This window comes from Ursus americanus, chromosome 2 (genome assembly GCF_024610735.1).
Source record: "Ursus americanus isolate L20-20 chromosome 2, mUrsAme1.1.p, whole genome shotgun sequence".
NCBI classification, from domain to species: Eukaryota; Metazoa; Chordata; class Mammalia; order Carnivora; family Ursidae; genus Ursus; species Ursus americanus.
In genome coordinates this window covers 40,588,454-40,615,472 of record NC_142128.1, presented here as the reverse complement: position 1 = coordinate 40,615,472, position 27,019 = coordinate 40,588,454, and the positions used below count along the sequence as shown (strand labels likewise).

Sequence of the window (27,019 nt, the reverse complement as noted above, 5' to 3'; positions counted from 1 at the left end):
AGGTCCCAGCCTCTCAGGCCCCACTTACAGTGCTGGTCCGAGCATAGCCCTGCTGCTGGAGCTATGTGATGAGACTCCAGGAAGCCCCAGGAGGGGAGGAAGGTGCTGCTGTTTGGGCTTACAGAGGCAGGGGCCCTATCCTCAGCCAGCCCCTCTGGCCTGGAGGCCTGGAACTTTGGGGAGTGGGAGGCATGACGGAGACTGGACTGGATGGCGGGCAGCAACGCTGCCATTGGTTCCAGATCAGACGTCATGGGGTCATCACGGGGGGACAGGAGTCACACACGCCCTACTTCTGGCAGCTTGCTCACGCTGCCCCAACTGCCTTCTCGCATCTGACACACACCCAGACAACAGATAGCGTGGAAACTGCTGAGGGTGTGGGCTTCTCCCCAGACACCCTGCCACTACCCAGGTTCAGGCCCACTCCGGTGATTGCACTAACCCAACAGCCCTGAGGATCTCCCAGCCTCCGCCATTGCTCCTGCTAACCCGTCTGCACCTCCCACCAGCATTCTGTGCTATCACCCCATGGGCTGCCTTGAAAATCCTCAGTGACTCCCCACCACCCGAAGCATGAAGCCCAAGCTCTTTAGCAGACAGGCTCTGGGGTACCTGATCTTGTCAGGTGTGTCTCCCACCCTAGCTTGGAGGCCCACTGAACACTCACTCCCCAGCAGGCAACGCACATTTAGGCCTCTGTACCTTTACATTTGTTGTTCCCTGTACTTGGGAGATTCTTCCTCCTTCTCTGTCAAACTTACCCTTGACTTTTAAGTAGGCTCCAGGCCCAGAGTGGAGCCCAATGCGGGGCTTGAACCCAGCATCCTGATTGAGACCTGCGCTGAGATCAAAAGTCAGATGCTTGGGGCACCTGGGTAGCTCAGTCAGTTAGGTGTCTGTCTTCGGCTGGGATCGTGATTTCAGGGTTCTGGGATTGAGCCCCGCATCAGGCTCCCTGCTCAGCAGAGAGCCTGCTTCTCCCTCTGCCTGCCACTCCCCCTGCTTGTGCTGTCAAATAAATAAAATCTTAAAAAAAAAAAAAAATGCTTAACCCACTGAACCACCCAGGCACCCCAAACTGTCCCTTGACTTTCACAGTCCAGCTCACCAATTTCTTCTCTGCAGTCCCAAGACTCCCTTTTAAAAGTTTTTAAAAAATAATCTCTACACCCAAAGTGGGGCTTGAACTTACAACCCTGAGATCAAGAGTCACACGTTCCACTGAGCCAGCTGGGGCCCTAACCCTCCTAACAAACCACACCTTGTCAGTGTCTGCTTGGCAAGCCCTTGGCCGATGGTGGTTGAGTGAGTGAAAGGCTGACCCAGAAACTGGGCTCGATCTCCTTGTCTCCTCTACCCTGGACACTCAGCTGGGACCGAGGGTGGCAGAAGTGGGCACAGGGCTCAGGACATGCTGAAAACTGCAGTGAGCAGCAGGGAGGCCTGGAGGGCCTGAGGCTGGTAGGGGTGTTCCTTGTGCCCACCACTGGGAATGAACTCCTTCATGAGGTAGGACGGTTATAGTGGAGGGTCCACTGGGACCTTCAAAGCAGCCCTCCGCCCTCCAACTGCTTCAGGGTTCACAGATTCACACAGATGCTGAAAATGGCAGCCCCAACCTGGTCTTATTAGCTCACCCCACTGCAGGTTGGGCCCATGTAAGAGATGCGTGTAGAGGACATGGGGCAGGTCCTCCTTATGGGCAAAAGGAGCAGGACAGTGGGGCTGGAAGAACCCTGGGACAGGGGATGTGTGTCTGGGCTAGACGAGGCTGCCCTATGAGGGAGAAGCTGAACCACACTCAGCACTCAGCAGAGCACCCCCCCTTCTCTTGTCCAGGGGGTGGAAACATTCAGGACTCTGTCCTGAAATCAACCTCCCAAGTGAATTCCTTCAATGAACTGGAGGGCAGTGCGGTGAAGCTCAATGCCACCATTCCAGTATCCTGCTCTCCCATTTCCCAACTCCCTCAACATTTTTTTAACCTGAAACCTTGCCCAAAGTATGTGGGGCTATCTGCAAGTAAAAGAAGGGGTGACATGGGTATAGAGGTGTGTGGGGCATTGCAGCCCCCTCCCCTCCACCGGGCCATATTATTTTCCTCACATAGGCCTCAAAACCCTCTGTAAATCTTAAGAGGATCTCAGTGGATTAAAGGTGGGGGTTGGGGGTGGGGCAAGGGAAGTGGTTCAAAAGCCACCAGATCGGGGCACCTGGGTGGCTCAGTTGGTTACGCCTCCAACTCGGTTTCAGCTCAGGTCGTAATCTCAGGGTCCTGGAATCGGAGGCTGGCATTGGGCTCCACCGTGGGGTGTGTGCTTGGGGTTCTCCACCCCCGCTTGTGCTCTAAAATGAATGTCCAATTTGGGGGCATGCACCTGCCACTCAGGGAGAGGACTGGGGAATAACCTAAGAGAGATGGGTCATCCAAAGCTGAGTTTAGAGGGTGAGGGACCTACTCACCACGCACTTTCCTTTCCTTCTTCCCAAAGGTGTCCTGGCAAGTGCCTGTTGTAACTAGTCATGTGTTTGCAAAGGGTACATGGTCCATTGCCAAACAGCACCTCCCTCACAAGTCTTGGGGGCTGGGGGGCCTGGGTGGCGCAGTTAAGCGTCTGCCTTCGGCTCAGGGTGTGATCCTGGCATTATGGGATCGAACCCCACATCAGGCTCCTCCACTATGAGCCTGCTTCTTCCTCTCCCACTCCCCCTGCTTGTGTTCCCTCTCTCGCTGGCTGTCTCTATCCTTGTCAAATAAATAAATAAAATCTTAAAAAAAACAAAAACAAAACCAAACAAGTCTTGGGGGCTGACCAGAGTCTGCAGTCTACCTAAGGGACTATCCTTACAACTGGCCTTGCCCAAATAAAAACCCCTTCCAATCACATGGCCTCATATTCCATTTTTAATAGACAAGTGATTATAGCACAGAAACCAGATCAGGTGGCTTTTTAGAAAGCATGGTTCTGTCCTCTACCACCACCTGGTCTTTTCAATGTCACTTTTCTCAGCACTAAACTGCTTGCCTCACAATCCAGAGGCTAAGCCCAATCATACAGATAGGATTCAAGTCCAGGCCGTCTTAACCAAATTCCTTCCCAGCATGCCACACACACCACCAAACAATTTAGGGTACCATGTATCTGGCAACTGGTTTGGTTGGAGGTGGTTCTTTCCCACAGCACAGGGGAAAAGAGAAACCAGTGCCAGGGCCCAGAATATTGCCAAAGATCATTACGCTGGAGCTTCCTATGGGCCCAACGGGCCAGAACATTACTCTGTGTGATTAGTCTCCTCTTTGCCAGGCTTACTCAGAGGGCAAATTCTTCACTTTCTGGCTCAAAGCCCCATCTCTGCCTGCCCCCCACCCTGATTTTAATACACCTATGAAGAAAAGGACTCTGAATTCCACAAGGGGAAGGTCAAGATATTGTTATAGTGACGATAGCATTTCAAGGAACCCAACAAAAGAAAAAGTCCTGACTAGATTTGAGAACGATTTCTTGTTATGATGAACCAGAAATACAAGATTCTACTGAAAACTGAACAGTTGACAGAATATGGTTGAACTGAAACCTTCAAAGGGAAATAAGAGGGCCAAACAAAGTCAATGGAGAAGCCCAGGACTGGTCTGGGATGAATGTAAGGACAATAGCATTCCAGCACGGGTAACTTCTGACTCGTAAAAGGTATCTGCCATCATTCTGTCCCTCTCTCTGAAGCATCTGCCAAACCAAACTGCAATTTCCTCTCTACTGCAGGTATAAGACAACCCAATAGCTCTTTAGACATGATAAAAGCCAAGAGCAAAGTTTATACATCTCATTTCAGGGTAGAAAGTGCAGACACCCAACTCAGCACACTCGTTATGTGGTGTCAGTGTACACAGAAGTAAGTTTAATCAAATCAGAAGTGCTCCGTGTAACCTGCTATGTGGCCCTGTGGCGATGTCAGTGTCCCTAATTTACTACACTAATGTATCAATGTGGCAGAACTCATTTTTGAGCTCCATGTTTTCTAAACACTTCTAAGAGGCTATTAAAGATCATGTAGAACTAAACCATCTCTCAGAAACCTAGGCATCAGGAAGGAACACTGATGGGCTCTTTCTAGAGCTTTTTGCACGGGGACACAGAGATGACGAGAGGAAATGTTAGAACATCAGAGCATATGACAGATGAAGGGAGGCACAGGTGGGATGAGGGAACACCAGCCACAAGGCCACCACATTCACATTCAAAGAGAAGTCAGAGCGATGGGGGGGGACGGACCCCAACACAACAAAACAAATCCCAAGTCAGAGGAAAAAAGGGTTTCATACAACACAGTATCAAAAAAGTAAAAGGAACACACTAAATGCACAAACTGGCGGCGAGTCAGTCCGCAGCCTATCACGACAGGTCCTTCCAGCATCAATCGGGTTGCTTCTCCGTCTGTTATCTCGAGGTTATTTACAGATGTGGTGACTTCTGAACAAGAGTCTCTCACAGAACGGTGGGCAGATTTCAATCATTGGTTTCTGGATCTGTTTGTGCCATGTAGGCATCCAACTCGGCATCCAGGTGTCCTTTTGTTTTCGACATGTACGCATCCAACTGGTTGTCCAGCTGCTCCTTGGTCAGTACAGGGCGAGTGAGGGCACCTCTCCCTCGTCCACGGCCTCGGCCTCGACCTCCAAAGCCCCCTCTTCCCCGACCTATCATACCCCGACCTGGCCCAAGGGGAAAAAAAGGAGACAGTTACAAGTAGGTTTAATGGGTGTTATGGCAAATGCCCCTCAGAGCAGCGGGGCCTAGCTGAGAAAGGCTGAAAGGGCAGGGCAAAGAGGAGAAATCTGGAAAAACAGGAAACACACTGGGTAGAAAGCAACACATGGAAAGCACACATAATGAATCCCTGTTTACATGCTCATCTCTAACTGCTAAAGACTTGTTCTCTTGACAAAGGGAAAATAACTGACAATCTTAACCTCTCCTAAAACAAAGAAAATATCTCAAGTCTGAGACCCGCTGTAAGTTCATAATTAAAATACATTATAGATAATCCCACTTAGTAAGAAAGGGAGGAAGTAACAAGGGCACAGAGAACGGGGGTGTAGGGCTAGACAGTTTTTAAAGTAAGTTTTTAAACTGAAGATCTTTCTGGAAAATTAGCTCATCTCTCCTCAAACTTATTAAACCTAATGAGCTGAGTCCACATCGGGAGACTGAGGAATTATCATGACATAGAAACAAAGTGAGAATACAGGGAATATATTTTATTTAGAGTAGTCCCAGCCAATTCTATCTCAGAATCTAGTCACCTTATAATTCTGGTGATCTGAGAGGTGGTTTCAATTCATGTAATAAAACTTATGCAGCTTTCTGAAAAGCTACTTTAGACTCCCCCAGCCCTGTGATGCTCTCTCAGAAACCAGGTCGAGATAATTTGGAAATGTGCTATTTCATCCTGAAACCCAAACTAGCTGTACTTCACTTATTAAGCCAACAATATAATGGGAGAGAAGAAAACAAGTCCTTGGCTATCAGATTTCCTGAGTTATTATCCTTTGGCAACTTCAAGGTCATAAATTATGGAAGACCCGCCACACACTAATAAAAGGACCAAAGCAGATATACACAGGGCTACAGGAATAGATTTTCTACCCCCTGGACAGGTGTTGTTGAGAGTTTTCCACTAAGTTCTAAAATCAGAAAACTCCCATGAAATTTGGATTAACGACAGCAACACCATTAAATTCTTTTCCATCTGGGTCATGAGGTCACAAGACAAGTATCACTAAGTCTCAAAGGTAACATTATCAACAAGAGTCTGTCAGTTAACTGACTCGGTACCTTCTTGCTTTCTACCTTGATTAAAAAAAAAAATGTCATCTCTGATTTCCTGTAGACACAACTTTACCTTAACTTTACTTGGCTTCAAAGTCAATATCCAGCTCCAATCTCATCATCCTTTTTAACTCAGCTTTATTTCTGTACTTCTGTACATCTCCCTCTTCTTTATTCTTACACTCAAAGTGGGGTTCTGAGCTATGGGATGGGGTGTGTGGTGGTGGGGGGGCAGGGACAGAGAAAGGTAAAACCTCAAACTGACCATCCTGTCATTTTAACAATACGATTTAAATGTCAAGGAACCTGGAAAAAGACTGAATATAATCTGGCTCTGACATGTACCTGACTGGCTCTTAGACAACCCATGACAGACTTTTTGCACTACCAGCATGTGAATTTAGAAAATAAGCCGGTTTCAAAAAACAAAACAAGACAAACAAATAAGCCTGTCTATGACTTGAAGCTGTGCAGGAAGGTGGCTCTGAGTTTTGAAGGGAGAGAAATAAGGGGGAGCTATTCTCTGAAGTTGGTAGCTGACTAACCTCTACCACCGATTCCGCCACGACCCATAGCTCCACGCCCTAGGCCCCCTCTCCCAGGACCTCCACGACCTCGAACACCACCTCTTCTTAAGCCCATTCGGGGAGCTACGGCTCGTCCACCTCGGAGCAGGTTTTGACCTTGGAGAGGAGGCATACAATGTATATGCAGGTAAATCCAAGAGAGACAAAGTAGACTCTAACCAAAGGAAGGCGGTGAGGGTTAAATGAGAGTTAATTCAGTTAATTTTTAGGTTGGGTGGGGCAAGCTGTACAGCAAGTGTGAACAGATCAAACTGCTCTTTATTCAATCAATTCAACAAATCTGACCACAAACCCATTTTTGGAAAAAGCTGGGAATTAAATCAATTAGTAAGTACATACAATAAATATCTATTGAATAATCAGTTAAGTGCCTAGCATTACGGTAGATTTAAAAATAAATGACAGGGTTCCTGCTCTCAATACATTCTTACAAGGGACAAGAACAACACAGGGAACAGTGTAACAGTGCCCAAAATGTAACATGTAGCTATGGGTCAACTTGTCTTCTCTTTTCCAAATATAACTGTGTGTTTCACTAGCAAAGAGATGGTTAGTTAAGATACAGGCCAAGGGACCAAACATTTCTTAGATCTGACTTATTTCTAGAACTTGCATGTGCTTTGATTCAAGCAGCAGCAGGGTGTTTAGACGGAATGGAGATGACATGAATTACCTGTCATTACGCAGGTCATAGCCTCTCACCATTGCACATTATCAGAAAGGGAATGGTATCGAGAAAAGACATGCAGCACTATTAAAAATATGTGATTTCAAAAGTTATTAATTATATTAATACAAATTCAAGCTTCAAGATGTTAAAACAAATATGTCCATAAGCAGCCCAAGAGAAAAGGGAGGGGTAGGCCCGGTAATTATCAGGTACACGGCACTGACCTCGGAGCGACATCCCGCCCCTAAGCAGGGTTCTGGTGGCACGTCCCCCACGTAGTCCTCCTCGGGGTAAGCCTCTCTGGATTATGGGCAGGCCTCGTCCTCCGATTGCTCCCCTGGCCAGGGTCCCTATGGGTCGGCCTAACCGTGCCTGGATGTTACTCTTACCCAGGCGCTGCTTTAAGCTCTTCTGGAAGAAAAGGTGTTGGGGGATTGAGATCAAAAAAGCATTCCGGCGGGATTCAACAACTCACAGTGCAGAGAAAAAGAAGCAAGTGAGATGGCTGTGTGTAGGGAGATAAACCTGCCGTACGGGTCACAAAGATCCTAAACCAGAAACTAGCCTTTGCCTCAGGACATGGTATATAAAAAGCAGAATTCTGATCCAGAGCCATTACGAAAGCTAAATACGGTCCCGTGACATTGGCATCAATACAAATTACCTCACTAGTTTGGCTACAGAAGCCATACACCACTCCTTGGAACTTAGGTTTTAGTAAGGACTCCGTTTCGAATCCTGGATTCTGCTGTTTTTGAACCACAGGTTGACAATGATACAATTTGATCATACTTGCCCAAGGACTACCACTGTCTTCAAAGGCTTACTCAAACACCATAGGAAGTTCATCACACTCTGGGAAATATTTTAAATTATAAGTTCATTTGAATTCTTGTCACTTAAAAACAAGATCTGATTTTTCAGTCAAAGAGTCCAGTGTGTTCCATTTTTCCTCTGAGTATCTATCTCCAGACGGTCCACTTTTTACCTTAAGATGTAAATAAACACAAAAAAGTCAAACCTCCTTTCCTTACATTTCTTAAATCACTATTCATTCCACGTCTCTCCTTGCAAAGAGCTCCATTAAGCCAGTACAATAACCTTTAATTCAAAACACTCAAATATATTTCCAGAGAGAAAGCTAACTTGCATTAGAATTTAGACAGGTGACCTACAATCACAAAACTCAGGGCCGTATTAAGGATATTCCACTAATGGAGATTTTCAATAATCTGTCCCTCAAAGAGAAACTATTAAGACCACATCTCAGCGAATTAAATTGCTTCAAAGGAAAAGGTGACTGTGTAGCCTTGAACACAATCAAGGCCCCAGCAAACCCATTTTCCTATAAAGTCATCAGTCAATATGAATGAAAATAAACTCTGTGTATCCCCAGGCTTCACCTGTAATTGGCTACCAGTGACTTTTTTTTTTTTTTTTGCAACCACATGCTATGAGTTATTATTATTAGCTTTCTAGCACAAGAGAATAAACTGCTTCCGATCAGAGGGACAGGCTCTGAACATTATGCGTCTTCGCATAACCAACCTTAAAGGCCTGTCGCATTACTCCCCTGACAGCACACAATTAGGTCAGAACTTCCTTCTACAAATCCCTTCTGTTCGATGATCCTGAGTATATTCTCCCAAAATCCAGGCTTCAGAGAAGAATGCACAGTGCTCAGAAGTTCTCCCCTCCTAATCCTTTGTTGCCAGCAACAGTGGTCTCTAACGCAGTTGGCAAGCTTAAAGATGTCACGATACCATCTAGTTTTCACTCTAGAGCTGTGCTGTATGCTAAGGTAGCCACTAGCCACATGTGGCTATTTAAATTACAAGTAAATAAAATTTTAAAAGCTCCTCAATCACACTAGCCACATTCTGAGTGCTCAATAGTCACTCATGGATAGTGGCTACCATTATCTGGAGAACAGATAGAGAGTACTTCCTTCACTGTGGAAAGTTCTATCAGGAAGTTCCACTCCAGAGGCTACTTTCTACCCAGCCTATATTGAAAGCTTCTTCTAGAAAGGTCCTTTGGAATGACGTGTCAGAGACTTATCCTCAGCAATTTATAACAGCTACTCTTGGAAAATGATGGGGCCCTTTTTACTGCTTTCCAGAGTCAGGGACAAATACAGAACTCCAAGGCTTAAGGTAGCTGAAGCAGAAGGCCTTGTTTATTTTTGGTCAGTGAGCCCAACAGTTCAGGGTGGGGGTGGGAGGGTGTTATATTTAACTGCTGAATTTATGCACAGCCATGCAGTGCTACCAGTTAAAGTCCTTACAGTTGCATGGCATCGCCCTCCAGACGCCCAGCCACAGCTTGGACATATCCTTCCACAGCCACTGTCCGGACTTGCATATAAAGTCTATGGATAATAAAGAGCAGGTTTTATTTCAGGTCTGAAGAAGGATTATCTCTTACTGGAAGTTTGAAAGAGAACACACTAATTCTTAAATTAATTATTCAATGCTCTCACTCTATTTTACTGACAAAACTTAGGTGTTGTGGAGATGAAGATCACCCTACTCTTTCTGTATTTTAGCACTGGAAATCTCTGGCTAAGGCTGTTCAGGTTTCCTGCGCTGGGGGACAAAGAATAAAATTATTTCCCTCATTTTTAAGGCATTTAACACGGAATAAATAAAGGATTTTCCGAAGGTCACCCAAAATTTCTCTGTGGTAAACTCCAGTGAATCTACTTTACGGGCAAAGGATCAGGAAAAAAAGAGATTAATACTCATTGACAATAACAGAGAAACAGGCTACATTGATGGCAAGCTACCTAAAAGAGAAAGACAACAAAAAGTTACTTATTGGTACCTGCTAAAATGGGAATTCTCTGAACTTCTCTTTCCTCCAGAGAAGTTTCTGCTTTTGCCCTGAGCCACCTTGCAATCATCCTTCACGTCCTGACAGCCTCAGTGGACTGTCTGATAGAGATCACCAGCTGCTTCTGGAGCATTAAGACCCATCCTCTCACCTGCTTAAGTTTTAATGCTGCCTGGACAGAGGGTCTATTCTCCATCTGCTGGGCCAGTCTTCTGTTTCTGGCACTGGCTAGCTGCTGTTGTTGCTGCATCGAAGCCCGAATATTCACTGGCATCGGCTGTTTGTTCTTCAGCATATTAGTAAAGCTTCAAGGTCGAACAGAATGGATGTTTAAATAAAAGCTTTATTACAAAACATTTATTGGCATTTTCATGGCTTGCTAGACCAGGAGCTCCAGATCCCACGAACTTTAAGTAAAGTGGTACACTTAGATCAAGGCTGATGTGGGTTAAAGACTCCTCTGCTTCCACAAACTTGCAAGAATCAGAAACTTAGAAACGCAGCTAAGTGCAGCACATTCAATCAAAAGTGGTAACAAGGGCTCAGGTAATGGCTTTTAAGAGGTGGAAAGTATGAAAAACACGCAGTAAGCAGATATGAGGACAACAAAAGACAGAAAATGTAGTTTCAAAGACAAACAAAGAAAGCCAAAATCTTGGGGGAAACTGAGGGTGCGTTGTAGGGCAAATATAAGGAAGGACTGGAGCACCTTCACAGCCCATGGAAATAGCACACCCACATAAATTACACGAGTGTGTCTTACTTTCTGATGTATTTGTTCACTTACTAACATGTAAATATGGAGAATCGGTATATCACACCCTAAGAGGTAAGAAGCACATATGCTTCAGAAAAGGCAAAAATATCAAGTGAATCTTTTAGGGGTCTAACATCAACTAAATAAAATCACTGGTCAAAGGCTCTCAATAAAGAGCTCTCAGAGATAGAAACTGCTTTAAGTACCTTAACTCTTCTTAGTTTTAAATGACTACTTTTCCTAACTCCAAGTGATTACTTCTGAGAAAATCAGATTACTTTCATCACTTAACAGCTTGTGAAGACACTCCTCTGTTATTCCTGTCAAATAAGCTTAATGGCGCAAAAAAGAAAAACACTTAACTGCAAAAGAATCTAACACAAAAACAAACTAAAAGCAGAATTGAAAGAAAGAGAAATGGAGCAAAGCAAGTGCCTCTTACAAGGCCCAAGAATGGCATTCAAGGGCCTTCGGACATATTCACAGCTTGCTACCTGCCTCTTACAGGCCAGACACAACACTGCTGGCCTTGGACTGGGCAGCAAGCCTACTGCAGCCAAGGTACCATGCTACCGCGCTGCACCACCCCTGTATCAATGTAAAAAAATGTGAAGAAGAGGGAGGGTGTGAGGAGTCTTTTTTAAAATACATCCCACCAGACAAATATTTCAGACAGCTTAACATAAAAATCTACTGATAAGGGGTTTTGAAACAACCGCCCAATTTGTTTTGCGTACCACATAAGATGCAACTAAGAACAGAGGTCTGTAGCCTTCTGTTGGTATTTAGTTTAAAACTGGTTTTTGTGCATTGGACCCCAGGGCCAAGTTAAGTAATGTTTTCTTATGAACGAGCTGAAGTTGCTGTTGGCTGCCTCACCGCTCATTTAGAGACATCTTGGTGGTGCTTTTTAGCACAACTTTCGGCGCTGACTGTGCAGCCATCTTCAAATCCCGAGAATCTACAAAGGACAATAAGCAGAATGAGCAAATCAGAGCAAGGACCCCTCGTTTCTACAGGCATCGAACGCCCGGCCCAGCAATGAATGAAAACAAAAGGCCTGTATCGGTGACTACTGAAGGTCCCACTAAACCCCGTCTGGGTACCTACGTTCATAGCACCGTTACCGCAAACTAACCGACTTCTAGGCCGCAGGGCCGAAAACACCTACCCTAACCCTAAAATGGCAGACCTGGCCTGTAATTCGGAGTCGTCCTTTTCAGCCTTGGCTGCGAGGGGTTTTCAAAAACACACGGACACCCGGATCCACCCCTCCCCCAAGCGAACCCCAATCTCCGCGGCGAGGCCTGCGGGTCAGCCGAGGGGGCGGGACGAAGGCCCGCGGCTCCTCCCGCGCAGCCAGCACCGAGGGCCCCTGACCGAGACACGAGATGCAGGCAGGACCATGTCAAAAGCGACTTTCGGCGCCACCACCGAGGGGGAGGCCTCGGCGAGCGCCGGGCGACCGGAGGACCCCACCCGGACGCCGCCACATCCCCGTCAGGCTCGCCGCCCCGCCGCCGCCGCCGGCGGCTCCGCCCCCCGGAGCCCGCCGTGCCGCCCCGCCACTCCCCCTCGCCACGGAGACGCACCGAAGGAAACGGACGCCAGGGCGCCTCCCGGGGCTGCCACCACGGCTGCGGCGCGCGGGCCGGGGCCCGGCGGAACCTGAGTTGACTTGGTGGGCGGTTGGTCAAAGGTGTAAGCGGTAGGTTGCTAGGTTAGCTCGTTGTTGCCGGCCGGCTGTCTGGTCGGCCGGTACGCCTGCTCGCCCGGACTGCCCTTTCCTGCCCTGCGTCGGTGCCACCACAGCCGCCGCCGCCGCCTCCTCCTCCCGCTTGGTGCCCCAAACAAAATGGCCGACACGCCCAGAGCCGAGTGGGACCGGCTAAAATGGCGTCGACGCAATTACGTCAGACGTCAGATCCGCGCACAGCTGGGTGGGGGAGAAGACGAGCGCTACGCCTGCGCGGGGTTTGGGGCGGAGCCCTAGGGAGAAGGCGGGGCCTTAGCAAAGGTGGGGGCTGCGTTACACTCCGCCCCGCCGCGGGGGGGGCGTGGCCAGTGCGCGCGGTTAGTGCTCGTGGATGTTCTCGGTCTAGACAGGGTGGTTGTAACCTGGACCGCAGAGAACATTTCGATCTCGGGGAGAAAGATGTTTGTCTTTCCTCGCGGCGCCCCGCCCAGGCTAAGGGCGACCATCTACAGCTCTGTACGCTGGATTTGCCTCGGTGCTTCTTCCCTAGGACCTGGGCCCCGATGCTGGACGCGGGCTCTCTCCGAGTTGTGGAAAGCCCTAGACGCCCCAGCCAAGGCCTGGGTGACTGGTCCTGCGCCAGTCACCAATGCCGGTGCCTATTTTTCTCGTCCTGAATATTGTTAAATCCCTATGGGGGTGTCTTTGTGTCCCTGCTCCCCCTTCCATGTCCTCCCCATCTGCAAGTCATGTGCGTTTTGATGCAGACCTACAGAGGATTTTTCTTATACCTGGGTACACATAAAAATACTCAGATGTTTGAGGAATGAGTGAATGAACACATCTTCAACCCTTCTGCATACACGTGCACCACGATCCTTGCGTTTTCTTCCTAGAATTTGTGTGTGCGTGGGTCTGTATGTGCATGTTTAATGGTCTGGCGTCTTTACTGGACTTTACCTGTGTGAGGGTAAGGGTCGTGTTTGTTTTGTGCACCGCTACACCCCCAGTTCCTACACAATATCCAGCACGTGGTAGGTCCTCATTAAATATTCTTTGCAGACTGAAGGGAAATTCTTCTGTCTTTGCAGCTGGAACTTTGAACACCTACTTTTCTGGGCCTTGAGCATTCCTGAATTGGGAGTGAGGAACCTTGACTTTCTCACTCAGTTCCAGACCCCAAAGGAGACAGACAGCAGCTGGTCAGAGAAGAGCCTTTAATGAAAGATGAGTTGCAGGCTTGGCCCACTACTCTTGCGCCCTTGGTGGAGGGTGGACAAGGGTAGGAGTGTAGGGAAGGAAAAGTGGGGTGAGGGGGAAGCAGGGGGAAGGGGAAGGGCGCTGCCCACTGGGGCTGTCTGCTCAACTGTTCTCCCAGAAAAAGTTGTTACAGGCCACTGTGAGAGCAGCCACCAGCACCACATACTCCTGGAAGTCCACTTCCCCATCTCCATTCTCGTCTAGCTCTTTCATCACCTTGTCCACAGCATCTGCATCCTTCTGGGCCTGTGGAGGGAGGAGATGGAGGGGTGGGTATATAGGGAAATGAATAGTACTGAATCAGGGGCAAGGGGGATGGTCGAGTGGGAGGAAGGAGGCAGCGATGAGCAAGAGGCAGAACTACAGCTAATTATGGGACTGTTGTGAGGCCCTCCTTAAAACTAACACTTGTGGCCTCCTGTCACCTACAGAATAAACCCCTTAACAAGGCCAAGTAATAACAGCATCGATTACCATGTGTCGAGTGCCTACAGAAGCTTTACAGGGATTGGCTTGTAAAACTGTTAATTCTAACACATATAGTATGAGTTAGGTTTCATTATTCCCATACTAGAGAATAAGCAAATTAACAGTTGGTGGCTAAATCATGTGCCCAAGTCACACAGCTGGAAAGCGGCAGGGTCAGAACTGGAGCCCAGGCCTGATGAAACCTCAAAGCTTGTGTACTTTCTGCTGGCTTCTTTATTATAGGGCCCCTGTCAGCATTTGCAGCCTACTCTTCTGCATCCTTCAGTCTGGTCAAAACTACTGAGCGTGCTCCATGTTCTTTCTTCCAGGCTTTTGTTCATGCAGATACCTCCTAAAATGTCTACACTGACCCTAATAATATTCCAATGGAAATGCACGGCTCAAGTGCCACCTCTTTGGAGAAGCCCACTTCAGTTAGGTTAGCGCTGTCCGCTGTCCGACGTCCTTCCCGGCAATCCTGTTAAAGCTCTGGGTAGTTCCTAAGTGGCTGGCCCAAGGCTTCCTGGGGAGGGGGATCGAACTGCCTCTGAGCTTCCTGTCAGCAGACTGGGGCCTCTTTTGGTCCTTCAACTCTGCTCTCTCCTGAACAGGTCACTTCCTGGTGTTCATAATTCACTTTCGTGTGTCAGTCTTTCCCTTCTAGACCGTGAGCCTTCTTTAATGATGCATCTGCATGGGTCCTGGCACTTAACAGGTGATTAACAAATTAGGGTATTTTTGTCTTGAACCAGGAGAAGTAGGGGAGCCCAGAAAAATCCAGGAGAGAAGTCTGAGAGAAGAAAATGATTTGACTGAGCTGGGGTGGGGTAGGAAGATGGTAGAGAGGTCCCCGGTTGTTCCTCCACCCCTCACCCATTCCACCCTGTACCCCCACTCTGTGCTCACGTCCAGGAAGCCGGAGAGCTCAGTCTGCAGCAGCTCTTTTAGCTCCTTCTTGCTCAGCTTGTACTTGTCTCCCTCCTTGCCCGAGTGGGCATGGAACACATTGATGAGCGTCTCCATCGCTGTCTCCAGCTCAGAGCCCATCGCGCAGCTCACCTACCCGCCCCCCACCATGGAAGTAAGTTGGGCACCATGCTCAGGGTATCTGGGGTTGGGGAGAGGGGAGCCCTCAGACCTGGCCCTGGTCCCTCACCTGAAATCGCCATGAGACCAGAGCCACATTGCAATTTGTCTCTCACTGAGACTTTATGATGTGGGAACCCAAACAGGCCTAAATCCAGGCTTGTTCTCTGTGTCGCTCAATCCATAGCCCAGCCAGAGGGAGTCAGGAATTGGGGCCATGGAGGTAGAGCAGCTGAAGCCGGGCTGGCTCTAGAGGCCTGCAGTGGACTCTGCAGGCTCCTGGCTGCCTGGGTGGACACTGAGGAGGGTGGGGCAGGCAGGCGGGGATGGTCACAGGACCCTGCCAAGCTTCCGCTGACTCTATTTTTACCCTGCCTTGCCTGCCTAGCACAGCTAAGCTCTGCTGCTGAGCATGGAGGGCTGCATTCTCCAGAGCCGTGACTCTGCGGTCTACCCGTAGCAAGGAGTCAGTCTGGTGCCCTCAGCCAGCCTGATGGAGAGAGTGGCAGCCAGAGTGGCTGGCCCAAGGCTTCCTGGGGAGGGGGATCGAACTGCCTCTGAGCTTCCCGTCAGCAGACTGGGGCCTCTTTTGGTCCTTCAACTCTGCTCTCTCCTGAACAGGTCACTTCAGCTTCCCTGGGGTACACCTCCGTTACCTCTAGTGTGGTTCCTCTTACTTCTCTGCAGAATCAGGCCTTCCATTGGGTGATGGTGGGAAGGGTGAAAGGAATGACCGAGCCTTTCCCCAGAGCCAGGGCTCCCAGCGAGGGGGAGAGGAGAGCTCTGGGGCCTTGTCCCTGCTGCTGCCCACTCCCCCGCCTAGGCCCAGCCTGGATGATGTGAGGACAGTGGCAGTGAGAGAATGGGTCTGATATGTGTTGGAGATAAAAGGCTGAGGATGTCCTCTGAATTCAAGGGGCTGGAGAGAAGAAGAGAAAAATGGAGGGGTTTGTTGAGGAGAGGGGACTGCCAAGCCAGCAGGCCTCTCTCTTTTGGCCTTGGGATGGTTATCCCCTCCACAGCCTCAGGGGACAGCTCAGGTGTCTTAGATCAGGTATCCTTGTCCTTCCCCAGGCCTGGGGGGCCGAACAATGGGCCCTGATCAAATGACATTCCACCTTTACAATGGGAACCTTGTGAGTGTCACCTGAACTCTGGACATGAGAAGCAGTTGTCACAGAGACATGGGGAGATGGAACCCAAGCCGGGGCTGATGGAAGGGATAAGGGTGTTTGTGAGGAAGGGCTGTTGGTGGCTCCATTATTGGTTCCATCCAGGAGGGGCACTTAGACGTTGCCTGGAGCCCTTGAGCAGCCGTTTGGAGAGGACTTTGTCAGGAATGGGGCAGACAGGAAAACAAAGGGAAAGACTTGAAGGAAAGAGGAGTCTGGAAGTCTGGGCCAAGAAAGGGAGGAGAAAGGGAAGGGCATGTGAAAGGAGAGTTGGGAGTGGGTACAGTACCCTAATGCCCCCTCCTCTTGATCTCATATGGTCCATGCTCTGCCACCCCCAGACTTCCTTGGGACCTGAGCTCTTGGCAACACTGGGTGGTGGTGGGGGTGGGGACAGAAGCAACAGTTCCATTTGTTTTCTTAGTCTTACCCAGCTGAAAGCAAGGTGGGAGCTGGTTCCCTTCCTCAGCACCTGGGAGATTGAGGGAGCCTCGGGAGGGTACCCTGAGGGCTCTGTGGGAGGAGGGCTTGATCTCCTGGAAGCTTGGTGGCTGGGCTCCCCACTGGCTTCTTCTTTCTCGGAGGAACACCACAGACCTCCCTCTGACCTTCTCTTGTTTCCCTACACTACTGTCCAAACCTTGTCTCCCCCAAATCCCAAACTGCTGTCACTCGAACTCCTCCCAGACCCTCAGTGCAGCACGGTGCTATTGTTCCCAGACTTTTGGAGCCCCGCCGAAGTCCCCTTTCCCCCAAGCTGGCCACCGCAGAGACCTAGCACAGATGGCCCACGGTACTCACTGTCAGCCTGGACCTGAGGCAGGAGCTGGTTCTGGACAGACAGACGAGAGTCTGCAAATGTAGCGGGGGGAGCTGTGTGGTGAGACCTGTCTTCAGTCCTTCCCCCACTGACCCCCCTTCCCACCGGCTCCACCCCTTCACAGACAGACACCCAGTGGGGCAAGGGGCCAGGAGTGGACAGAGGCGCCCTCTGTCTCCTGGGCTAGAACAGGCTGCCCTGTGTCCTCTTGTCCAGCCTCAGTTGCCTCCCCCCTCCCTGCTGGGCCCCAGCAGGCAAGGCCCAGGAGGAAGGGAGGTGGGAAAGGTCCTGGGAGGGACACGGAGAGGCTTTGCCCCACCCGCACCCAGCACTGGCAGGAAGGGGGAAGGGTCTCTGCTGAGGGGTCTCAGTGGGGGGGACCTCTCAGTGAATCCCTTAATCTTGGGAGTCTCACTGGGGAGTTGTAGTCTGACACCCCGCTGAGAGATTTCACTCCGGGACGTCCTCCTCCGCTGAGGTCTCAGCGGGACCCCCCTCTGTGTGTGGGAGCCTCTTGGGGGTCTTGGGCTGCAGGGTGCTTTTCAGGGTCTCATTCCGAGGGCCTGTCTGCGGTGCTTCTCGGACTAACTCCCGGGCAGGGCTCCCTCGCTGGCCGCTGGGATGCAGAGCGGACCGGGGCGGCAGGCTCCCGGTGCCCGGAGGGGGTCTGCCCCGGAGGCGCCTTCCCGCCCCCCCCCCCCCCCCGCAGAGGGGCGCGCGTGGGCCGGGCCGGGCGGGGGGACCCGGGCGCCCCGCCCGGATGCTGGGGGGCAGGAGGCGGGCGAGAGGCGGGCCTGGGCGGTCTGCTTCCTCCGGCATCCAGGCAGAAGCTGGACACCTTCGGGCCGGGCTGGGGCTCTGCTCGCTCCTGCCCCCGGGCTCCTGCACGCACCGCCCACCGCCCCCGGCGGCGGTGAGTCCCCTGGCCTTCCCGCCCCTCCCCTCCCTCCGCCCCGGGCGCCTCCCCGAGCCAGCTCGGACTGGGGTTCGGGAGGTTGGGGGGCTCGGCCGCTGTCCTCGTGGAGGGGAGCGGCGGGAAGGGGCGGGAGGAGCGGGCTCGACCCTGAGCCGGCCGCCCCGGGTCTCTGCCGCCTGACCGCAGGCCGACCGCAGCCGGCAGTTTGTCTGACCCCCGGCTTCTCCGCTGGCAGGGGCGACCCGGCGCGTGTGGGCGGGCGGGGTCCCTGCACAAACAAGCTTCGGGGACAAGCAACCTCATGACCCCCTGGGGCCGGATGAGCCTCCAAGAAAGGGCCCTTGGGACCGAAGGCCGCGGAGGGGCCGCTCCCAAGTGCCTCCTGTCAGAGGGGTCTCCAGACCGAAGGACCACCACAGAGGGGTCCCTAAGACACCGACGCTTGGAAAGGACCACCAGGCTCAGACCTGGAGAGGATGCGGTTTCGGGAAGCAAACACCCCTTCCCCCACCTGCACCGAGCTGCTGTTGCCTGGTGCCCTAGGTTCCATCCCTGTCCCCTCCTTCCTTCCCCATAATGCTTCTTCCAGGCAGGGATCTGAGGTGGCAGTGCCAGGGCGGGGGCACTCTGGTCTATTCTGATTCTCCCTTCCTCTCCTTCCCTGTCCTACAGCCCCAGGAGTCCTGATGGCAGCAGAGCCACTGACTGAGCTGGAGGCGGCCATCGAGACAGTGGTCACCACCTTCTTCACCTTTGCAGGGCAGGAAGGCCGGAAGGGCAGCCTCAGCGTCAGTGAGTTTAGGGAGCTGGCCACGCAGCAGTTGCCTCACTTGCTCAAGGTAGGCGGGGGTCTCTGGGCCTGAGATTCTGGAGCGCAGCGGCTGCGGGACACTGTGGATGTGAGGTGGTGTTTCTGGGCACAGTAGTATGAGCCCAGCTGTGTGGTGGAGAAGGGCGTGGGTGACTGTGCATGTGGCTTGGTGACAGGTGTTGGTGAGAGTGCAGGTGTGTTACTGGGCTCTGTGCTCCCCTCAGGCAGTGCTGTTGGGTGTTTGTGTCTGCTCTGTGCCTCTCTGGTCTCATCTCCCCAGCATGGGAGTGGGCCCAGAGTGGCTTCCAGAGAGCTGCAGACCATCAGCACTAGAAGGAGGCCACGAGAAAACACAGCCCAAACTCCTCACTTGACACGTATAGAAACGGAGGCCCAGTTGTAGAAAGGGGTATGTCAAAAGAAAAACGTAGCCCAGTTCATGGAGCTACAGAACCTCAGTGAAGGAAGCAGCTGTAAGTAATCTTTGACTACTTCTCACCCCCTCTGGGAGTCCGCTCAGTCATGTGCCGGACAACGTCATTCCTCCTCTCCTGCTTGCCGGACAGAGCAGGAGTTCAGAGTTCATCCCCTCCGAGCTGCCCGATCGTACCAGGCTGTTAACAGTTTCTTTTATATCCTTTCTGAGAATTGACAGGCAAGTGAAAAGTGCGTGGATATGGATTAAAAAAAAAACCCCACACAAACAAGTATTGGAAACTCAATCTATCATCTGCAAAATCCCCTGCATTCTTAGACTTCTCAGACTTTTCCCTTCTTCACTCAGGAGACTCGAGAGACTCCCATGGAGTCTTAAGTCTCCCTGTAGCCTTGCCACATAGTAACTGGTTTTTCCTCCAAATCCAACTCCCTCCGGGCCTGGAAATGCAGAAGGTGATCTCTTAGCTTTTTGTCACTACTTCCAGATCTTAGTTACTTCTTCCTACAATGCACAGCTCCTTGGAACCTGCCCCCCTTCTTCTTGCATTCCTTATAAGCTCAGCTCCTGCCTTACTGTTTCTCATCACTGCTTTCGTAGGGGTCCTCAGTCTGCGCGCAGAAAATTCATCCAACACCTGGGGCTCTCAACTGCTTCAAACCCTCGCTTGCAGAGAGTCTGTCCTGCTTCTGAGCAGCCCACTCCTCTGTTCTTGCTTCAGATCTTGTCATTACCAAATTGATGTACCACCTGCGAAATCTCAGTTTCAAGCCTCCTTTTCCCTGAGTATCACTTCCTGCCTTTCCAGTTCGGTTTCTCCACTCTGGTATTGCCTTGACTCCATGGGGACCATCCGTGTCCTGACCCTGTCACGTGTTCTCTCCCGTGTTATCCCCTCGCGTCCTCAGTTCTCTTCTCACTCAGCTGGGTTCTAAGGCTCGGCAACGCAATCAGTCCCTCAACTCCCTGGATTCTGTTTCTCCCTGTGCTGGTTGACAGAATCTCAACCCAGGTTAAGTCCAATATTCCACCTCCATTAACTTGAGGATTAAATCTACCATTCTTTCTCAGATCCAAAATAAAGCAAAACTTTCCATTCTCAAGAAAAAAACCCAGCAACGCAATCAATCAATCCAAGGACCATTCTGCCTCTGCACTTGTGACAATGGCTGAATCTGGCCGCAGAAGAAGGTGCTGTCGTCTTGACTCGTCCCACTTTATTATTTTTATTGTTATTATTTTTCTTATTGAAGTTGATACACAGTGTTGACTTGTCTCTCCTTAAGTCTGTGACCACAAACTCCAAGGGGGTCCTTGGCACAGCCTGCCAGTCTGCCCATTTCCCAGTTTGGTTCATTTACCAGCTCTTTCAGCTGATAATTTTACAACTTTTCCTCTCTCCTCAAACTCCAGTCCCTCTTTCCACATTCTCCCTCTCACTGAGAAATTCTCTCAGAGAAAATAAGAGCAATTAGGAAACTCCTATGTACTGTCTCCCCAGATCCAAGAAGAGCAGCATTTGCCCTGCCTGCCTGTTGCCTGAAGCATCCGTCTCTGCCCCGAGGCAGTCCCTCCTCTGCTGCCTGACTCCGCGCTTCCTCACCACTTAAAATCTGGACTCTTGCAGTTCCTCCTGCTTTCTCTTGCATCATCAATTTTCCTTCTCCACTGGATTGTTCTGATCGGTTTCTCAATATACTGTAATATCTCCCATCTTAAAAAAAGAAAAAAACCAACCCTCTCTCTTGGCTCTACACCTCGCTCCAGCTGTGTCTTGCATCTCTGCTCCCCTCTATAGCAAAACTCAAATGCAGCAAAGGCACTGAACCTTACTTGCTCTCCTGGTCCAAAATGCCCACTTCTTAGGTATTGGCTAGGCTTGCTCCTCACTGAACTCAGATTTCTGCCCAAATGGCAAATCCTCAGCATTGCCTTCCTTCACCTCAGAATGCGAAGATCACCTCCCTTGTCCTCTATTCCTTTACCCCCTTTAGTTTCTTCCACAGCACTCCCATCACAACCTACTTCCGTACACACTTGCATGTCACCAAGAATGTGAACCCCACGAAGGGAAGCGGTCTGCTCACTGTTTTATCTCCAGCACTTACAGCAGGTATCGAGTGAGTGAAACTGTAAAACAAAAAAAGTTTGAAAAAAGAGTAAGAATTCTTGAGCGCGTGAATGAATAAATGCATCTTACCGACTGTTCTACAAATACCTTTTTAAAAATGGAACCATGGGGCGCCTGCGTGGTTCAGTCGGTTGAGTGTCTGCCTTCAGCTCGGGTCATGATCCCGGGGTCCTGGGGTCCAGCCCCTGCTGGGGGCTCCTGCTCCGCGGGGAGCCTGCTTCTCCCTCTCCCTCTGCTGCTCCCCCTGCTTCCGTGCATGTGCATATGCTCTCTGTCAAATAAACAAATAAAATCTTAAAAAAAGGTGGAACCATGCGTATAGGATACTTCCTATTTTAAGAAGATGATGCAGTATACATATGGTATATAGGTTAACAAATTTATGTAGCTAAGTTTCTATCGAAGAATGTTTTTCATATCCATTTTCTCTCTTTTGCAAACATTCTTGTTTATATATCTTTACATACTTGAGGAAAATATCTAGGGTAAATGTGTGGCAGTAGAAATATTAGGTTGGGGGGCGCCTGGGTGGCACAGCGGTTAAGCGTCTGCCTTCGGCTCAGGGCGTGATCCCGGCGTTATGGGATCGAGCCCCACATCAGGCTCTTCCACTATGAGACTGCTTCTTCCTCTCCCACTCCCCCTGCTTGTGTTCCCTCTCTCGCTGGCTGTCTCTGTCAAATAAATAAATAAAATCTTAAAAAAAAAAAAAAGAAATATTAGGTCAAAAGGCATGTGTATTTTTCATTTTTATGGATATTGCCAGTTTGCCTCCTCAGCAAGGTTGCAAGGCCAACACCGAATACAAAGCCTGTTTCCCTGCGTCCTTGCCCGAATCAGGTCTTATCAGACTTGGTTTTTGCTAATCTAATGTGTGAAAATGATACTTTTTTCTGATTTACACTTCTTTAATTCTCAATGAAATGGCACATTAAAATTTTTTTTTGATGGACGTGTATAATCCTCTGTGAACTGCTTGCTTATTTCTCTTATTCGAGAGATTTTCATATTGATTTACTATAGCTCTTTATATAATAAGGAAATTTGCCTTTTGACTATTACGTATTGCAGACATTTTCTCCTAACTTGTCCTGTGTTTGTCCTTTGACTTGATTTTTAGTAGTTTTTGCCATGCAGAATATAAAAAATTTTTATGTAGTTAGATCTATCAGACTTTTAGTGAATGGCTTCTGTGTTTTATTCCAAGTTTGGAAAGGTCTTCCTCAGTTTAATATATTAAAAAAACCAATTTATGTTATTATTAAAATATTCCTGCTGATGTGAAATACCACCTCTATTACTTATTCAATTCCCATATGTATTTTGGGTCTCTTTATTGTGTTTCATTAATCTGTTTATTATTTATTGAGTAACAATTTTATTTAATTACTGTAGTTTTAATATGCCTTAGTTACCTGTAGGGTTGGTTCTCTCTTATTATTCTTATTTTTCAGAATTTTTGGTGGATCTCACAGTTTGTTTCTCAGGAATTTTAGAAACATTGAATCATGTTAAACAGAACCCTGTAGAGGGACGCCTGGGTGGCTTAGTCAGAAGAGCGTGTGACTCTTGAACTCAGGGTTGTGAGTTTGAGCCCCACGTTGGGTATACAGGTTACTAAAAAAAAGTAAAATTAAATAAAACTTAAAAAAAAAGAATCCTGTAGATATTTAATTAGGATCATATAAAATTATATTTCAGGGAAAATTGACATCTTTATGCTATTGAGTGTTTCTCCCCCAAAAAAGGTACATTTTTCTATTCATGTTTTCTCATATTCTTCAGTTCATTTTTCTTCACGAAAGCTTAATAGATTTCTTAATTTATGACTAAGTGCTTTATTTCATTTGTTACTATTTTTTTTAAGATTTTATTCATTTGACAGAGATCGAGAGAGAGAGAGGAGAGAGAGAGAGGGAGAGAGAGCACAAGCAGGGGGAAGGGCAGAGGCAGAGGGAGAAGCAGGCTCTCTGCCGAGCAGGGAGCCTGATGTGGGGCTTGATCCCAAGACCCTGAGGTCATGACCTGAGCTGAAGGCAGATGCTTAACCGACTGAGCCACCCAGGTGCCCCCATTGTTACTATTTTAAACAGGATCTTTCTTATACTTTCTGACTGGTTAATATTCATACAACTAAAAAGCATTGGGTTTGTGTGTTAATATTGTAACCAGACGCTTACAATTTCTAATAGGTTTTTTTTGGGGGGGGGAATACAGAGTAGTAGATAAGAGCATAAGCTTTGAGTCAAAAAATCTAGGTTCAAATGCAGATTCTAGCTTGTCATCCCTGGTCATTTACTCTTTCTGAGCCTTAATTTCTTATCTGTGAAATAGACTCATAATAATACCTTCCTTGTTGGATTGGTCCTGTATTTAGTCAGTCAGTATTTATTGAGCACCTGCTATGTCCTGTCCTGACACCGTCCTAGGCTTTGGGTTACAGTGACAAACAAGCATCTGCTATGTGCCAGACATTCTTCCTGGCACTGGGATTACAGTGGTGAACAAGGTGGGCAAGGTCCCCGTCGTGCCAGCAGATTATGAAGTTAAATGGAGTAAGGCATGTCCTGTGTTTAGCAGAAGCCTCGGAACAGTCAGCACTATTAAGTGCTTACGATTGTTGAAAGGTTAGTCATTATCACTCTTGGTTTTTCCTAGGTATGCAATATATAATTGCTAATACAGTAAGAGGTGAATTTGCTTCTTTCCTAGTACTTACACCTTTTATTTCTTTCTCTTGATTAATTGTGTTTTCCCCCCTCCCCATATAATGTTACGCTGGGCATCTTTGCCTTCCGCTGACAATGCTTACAGTGTTTTACAATGAAGCATGATTGTGGGGGCACCTGGGTGGCTCAGTCAGTTAAGTGTCTGCTTTTGGCTCAGGTCATGATCCTGGGGTCCTGGGTTCGAACCCCACATTGGGAATCCCTGCTCAGCGGGAGTCTGCTTCTCCCTCTGCCTCTCCCCCAACTTGTGCTTGCTCTCTCTCTCTTTCAAGTAAATATATAAAATCTTAAAAAGAAAGCAAGCACGATTGTGGCTTTTACAAAAGCCTTGCTTAGCTTTTCTATGAGTTAGCTTTAGCTTTGCCCCCTCTGTGGATCCGGCGTGCCTTCTCTGCCTTCGTGCAAGGTTGACTCAAATATTGGCCATGGGGCTCTGCCCGCGGCACCCTTCTCTAGCTGGACATTGCTCCGTTGTTCCATAGATTATGTTTTGGTTGTGATTGTTTGTCTAGTAACAGATCCTTTGATCATGGGTCCAGTTTACAGTATCCTTTGATTTCACAGGCCTGTCATGAGAGACTTTGTCAAGGACAAAATCAGATACCCCATGTCTTTGCCATTCCTCTGATCAACCAGGCTACTGGCAAAAAAGAGACTACACTGGAGTTATGCAAATGAGCAGCTTAGGGTTGTGAATTTGTCCAGCTTTCTGTGAAGGAGGAAGGTGGCCTGAGAAGGCTCTGAGGATGGCCAGAGTGGGTCCATGGCTACACGGGCTCCCCGAGCATCCTTGAGCAAACCGCAGGTGCAGTGGTGTGCTGGAGCCCACCTTACCTGTAGGCAGGAGCCCACTGTGTGCATCTCTTTAGCTCTGAGTTCAGGGGCACCATGTTTGTGGTTCATTATCAGCCACGGTGGGAGTATTTACACACTGGCAAACACTACAAGTCAGGTCCCCTGCCTCCTTCTGCCGCCACCGTCGGACCGACCAGTTTGGAGAGGTTGTCATTGCCGACAGCATGGCAGCGCTGTCCTTCATGAAGAGAATGGAGATTAGCAGTTCCTTCCTCTCTCCCTGTCTTGAGAACTCTCACTTCTAACCCCACCCTTTCCTTTGGTGTCTCCTCAGGATGTGGGCTCCTTAGATGAGAAGATGAAGAGCTTGGATGTGAATCAGGACTCCGAGCTCAAGTTCCACGAGTACTGGAGACTGATAGGGGAGCTGGCCAAGGAGATCCGGAAGGAGAGGGCCCTGGAGATCCAGAAGAAGTAAAGCCTCTGACCAGGATGGTGCTGGGGGGTGCTGGCCAGGCAGAACCCCACTCCCCCCAAATAAAGCCTCTTCTTCCCACCCTACCCCTCTTTCTTCTTTTGAGAGTAGGCAGTGGGAAATTTCTGTGCCGACCCGAGAGTAGATCCAAGAATTATGAGGTCTTGGGGCGCCTGAGGGGCTCAGTCGGTTAAGCGTCTACGCCTTCGGCTCAGGTCATGATCTCGGGTTTCCTGGGATCGAGCTCTGTGTTGGGCTCCCTGCTTAGCGGGGAGACTGCTTCTCCCTCTCCCTCTCCCTCTGCAGCTCCCCCTGCTTGTGCTCTCTGTCAAATAAATAAATAAATACTAAAAAAAATTATGAGCTCTTTAAGGACCAGGAATGTTAGTCGTCTTTGAATTCTGCAGCATCTCGCACCAGGTCTTGTATAGGGTAGGTGCTCAATAAGTGAGTAGCCGGTGGGCGAGGATATGGAAGGAAGGGAGCAGGTCTCCGGGGCAGGTGCAGTGAGTCCTATTCTGCCAGGTGCCTCCTGGGACTCAGGGGCATGGTCACAGCTCCCACTTTTCTCATTCCAGGGGTTTGTGTCGTGATGATAATGACAGCAGGAAACTCGTGTTGAGGGCTTGCTGTGTGCTGAGCACAGTACTAAACACTTTTCCTGTGTTAAGTTAGTTAATTCTCTCAGCACTTTGAGGGAGGTACTTTTATTTTCACATTTTTATTTAAATTTTAGTTAGTTAACATATAGTGTGGTATTGATTTCAGGAGTAAACTTCAGTGATTCACCACTTGCATACACCACCCAGTGCTCATCACAACAGGTGCTCTCCGTCTTGCCTGTCCCCCGTTTAGCCCACCCCCTGCCCACTTCCTTCCAGAGAGGTGCTATTTTTAAATCCTGTATTAGAGATGAGGAGACAGATTTTGGAAAGGCTGAGCTCACAAAGACAAGAATAGGTGAAACTGGGTTGATGTTCCATAATGTCTGTGATGAACTAGGATTCTCTCTGGATGGGCAGCTGGGAAACACTAGGCCCTCCTCTCCCTCCTTGCATAGCAGGGGTGAAGCAGAAGAATGGACACAAGGTTCTGGTATGAAGACTGTGGGATGGGGGGTGGTGCCCCTCTCTCCATCCTTCTTGGCTTGAGGGGCGTATGGTTTGCACTGCCAGCCACCAGAGGGAGCAGAGGCAGGGCAGCCCAGTGGGTGAGGCCTCTAGCTGCTGTCACGGCTGGGGTCTGGTGTCCATTACTCCATTTAGGCTGAGACAACCTCCCTACCACACACCAAAAAGGATCCTAGATTGAACCTTCCATCTGAGTGCCCTCAGACCAAGAGACTCCAGAAGGAGCCCCAGGCTGGGACTCCTTGAGGGGTTGTGTGGCTGAAGACATTCCAGAGGGGATCTCACAGGGGGCTTCCCCACAGCGAGAGACCCTAGGAGGGTCCGCCAGACTGAGACTCCTCAGAGGGATCCAAGTTTGAGGCAGTCTGGGAGAAGCCCTCAGATTGAGCCCCTCAGAGGGATCCAAGTTTGAGG

General features: G+C 49.4%; 3 protein-coding genes across 11 annotated transcripts; 1 reads left to right on the top strand and 2 right to left on the bottom strand.

The window, feature by feature from the left end:
- Window positions 1–3,487: 3,487 nt before the first annotated feature.
- CHTOP (chromatin target of PRMT1) lies at window positions 3,488–12,415 on the bottom strand. Of its 8 annotated transcripts, none has more exons than XM_045783842.2 (7): window positions 12,273–12,415; window positions 11,560–11,641; window positions 10,075–10,228; window positions 9,376–9,459; window positions 7,313–7,499; window positions 6,377–6,514; window positions 3,488–4,714 (listed from the first exon to the last, which is right to left on the bottom strand). In XM_045783842.2, exons 2-7 carry the CDS (start codon window positions 11,622–11,624, stop codon window positions 4,509–4,511), a joined length of 834 nt encoding a protein of 277 aa, XP_045639798.1. In that variant the 5' UTR covers window positions 11,625–11,641; window positions 12,273–12,415; the 3' UTR covers window positions 3,488–4,508. The 8 variants fall into 8 exon arrangements, with proteins under 8 accessions (XP_045639798.1, XP_045639801.1, XP_045639799.1 ...); XM_045783845.2 differs by having other exon boundaries at window positions 7,313–7,496; XM_045783843.2 differs by lacking the exon at window positions 12,273–12,415 and adding an exon at window positions 11,968–12,171.
- Window positions 12,255–25,851, top strand: S100A13 (S100 calcium binding protein A13). 2 transcript variants are annotated; one of them, XM_045783851.2, is made up of 3 exons: window positions 12,255–12,388; window positions 18,771–18,937; window positions 25,335–25,851. In XM_045783851.2, the coding sequence occupies exons 2-3, from the start codon at window positions 18,785–18,787 to the stop codon at window positions 25,476–25,478; spliced, it is 297 nt and encodes a 98-aa protein (XP_045639807.2). In that variant the 5' UTR covers window positions 12,255–12,388; window positions 18,771–18,784; the 3' UTR covers window positions 25,479–25,851. The 2 variants fall into 2 exon arrangements, with proteins under 2 accessions (XP_045639807.2, XP_045639808.2); XM_045783852.2 differs by lacking the exon at window positions 12,255–12,388 and adding an exon at window positions 17,938–18,095.
- On the bottom strand, window positions 13,577–17,315 carry S100A1 (S100 calcium binding protein A1). Its single transcript, XM_045783853.2, has 3 exons — window positions 17,164–17,315; window positions 15,011–15,163; window positions 13,577–13,882 (listed from the first exon to the last, which is right to left on the bottom strand). Exons 2-3 carry the CDS (start codon window positions 15,149–15,151, stop codon window positions 13,739–13,741), a joined length of 285 nt encoding a protein of 94 aa, XP_045639809.1. The 5' UTR covers window positions 15,152–15,163; window positions 17,164–17,315; the 3' UTR covers window positions 13,577–13,738.
- Window positions 25,852–27,019: the final 1,168 nt, after the last annotated feature.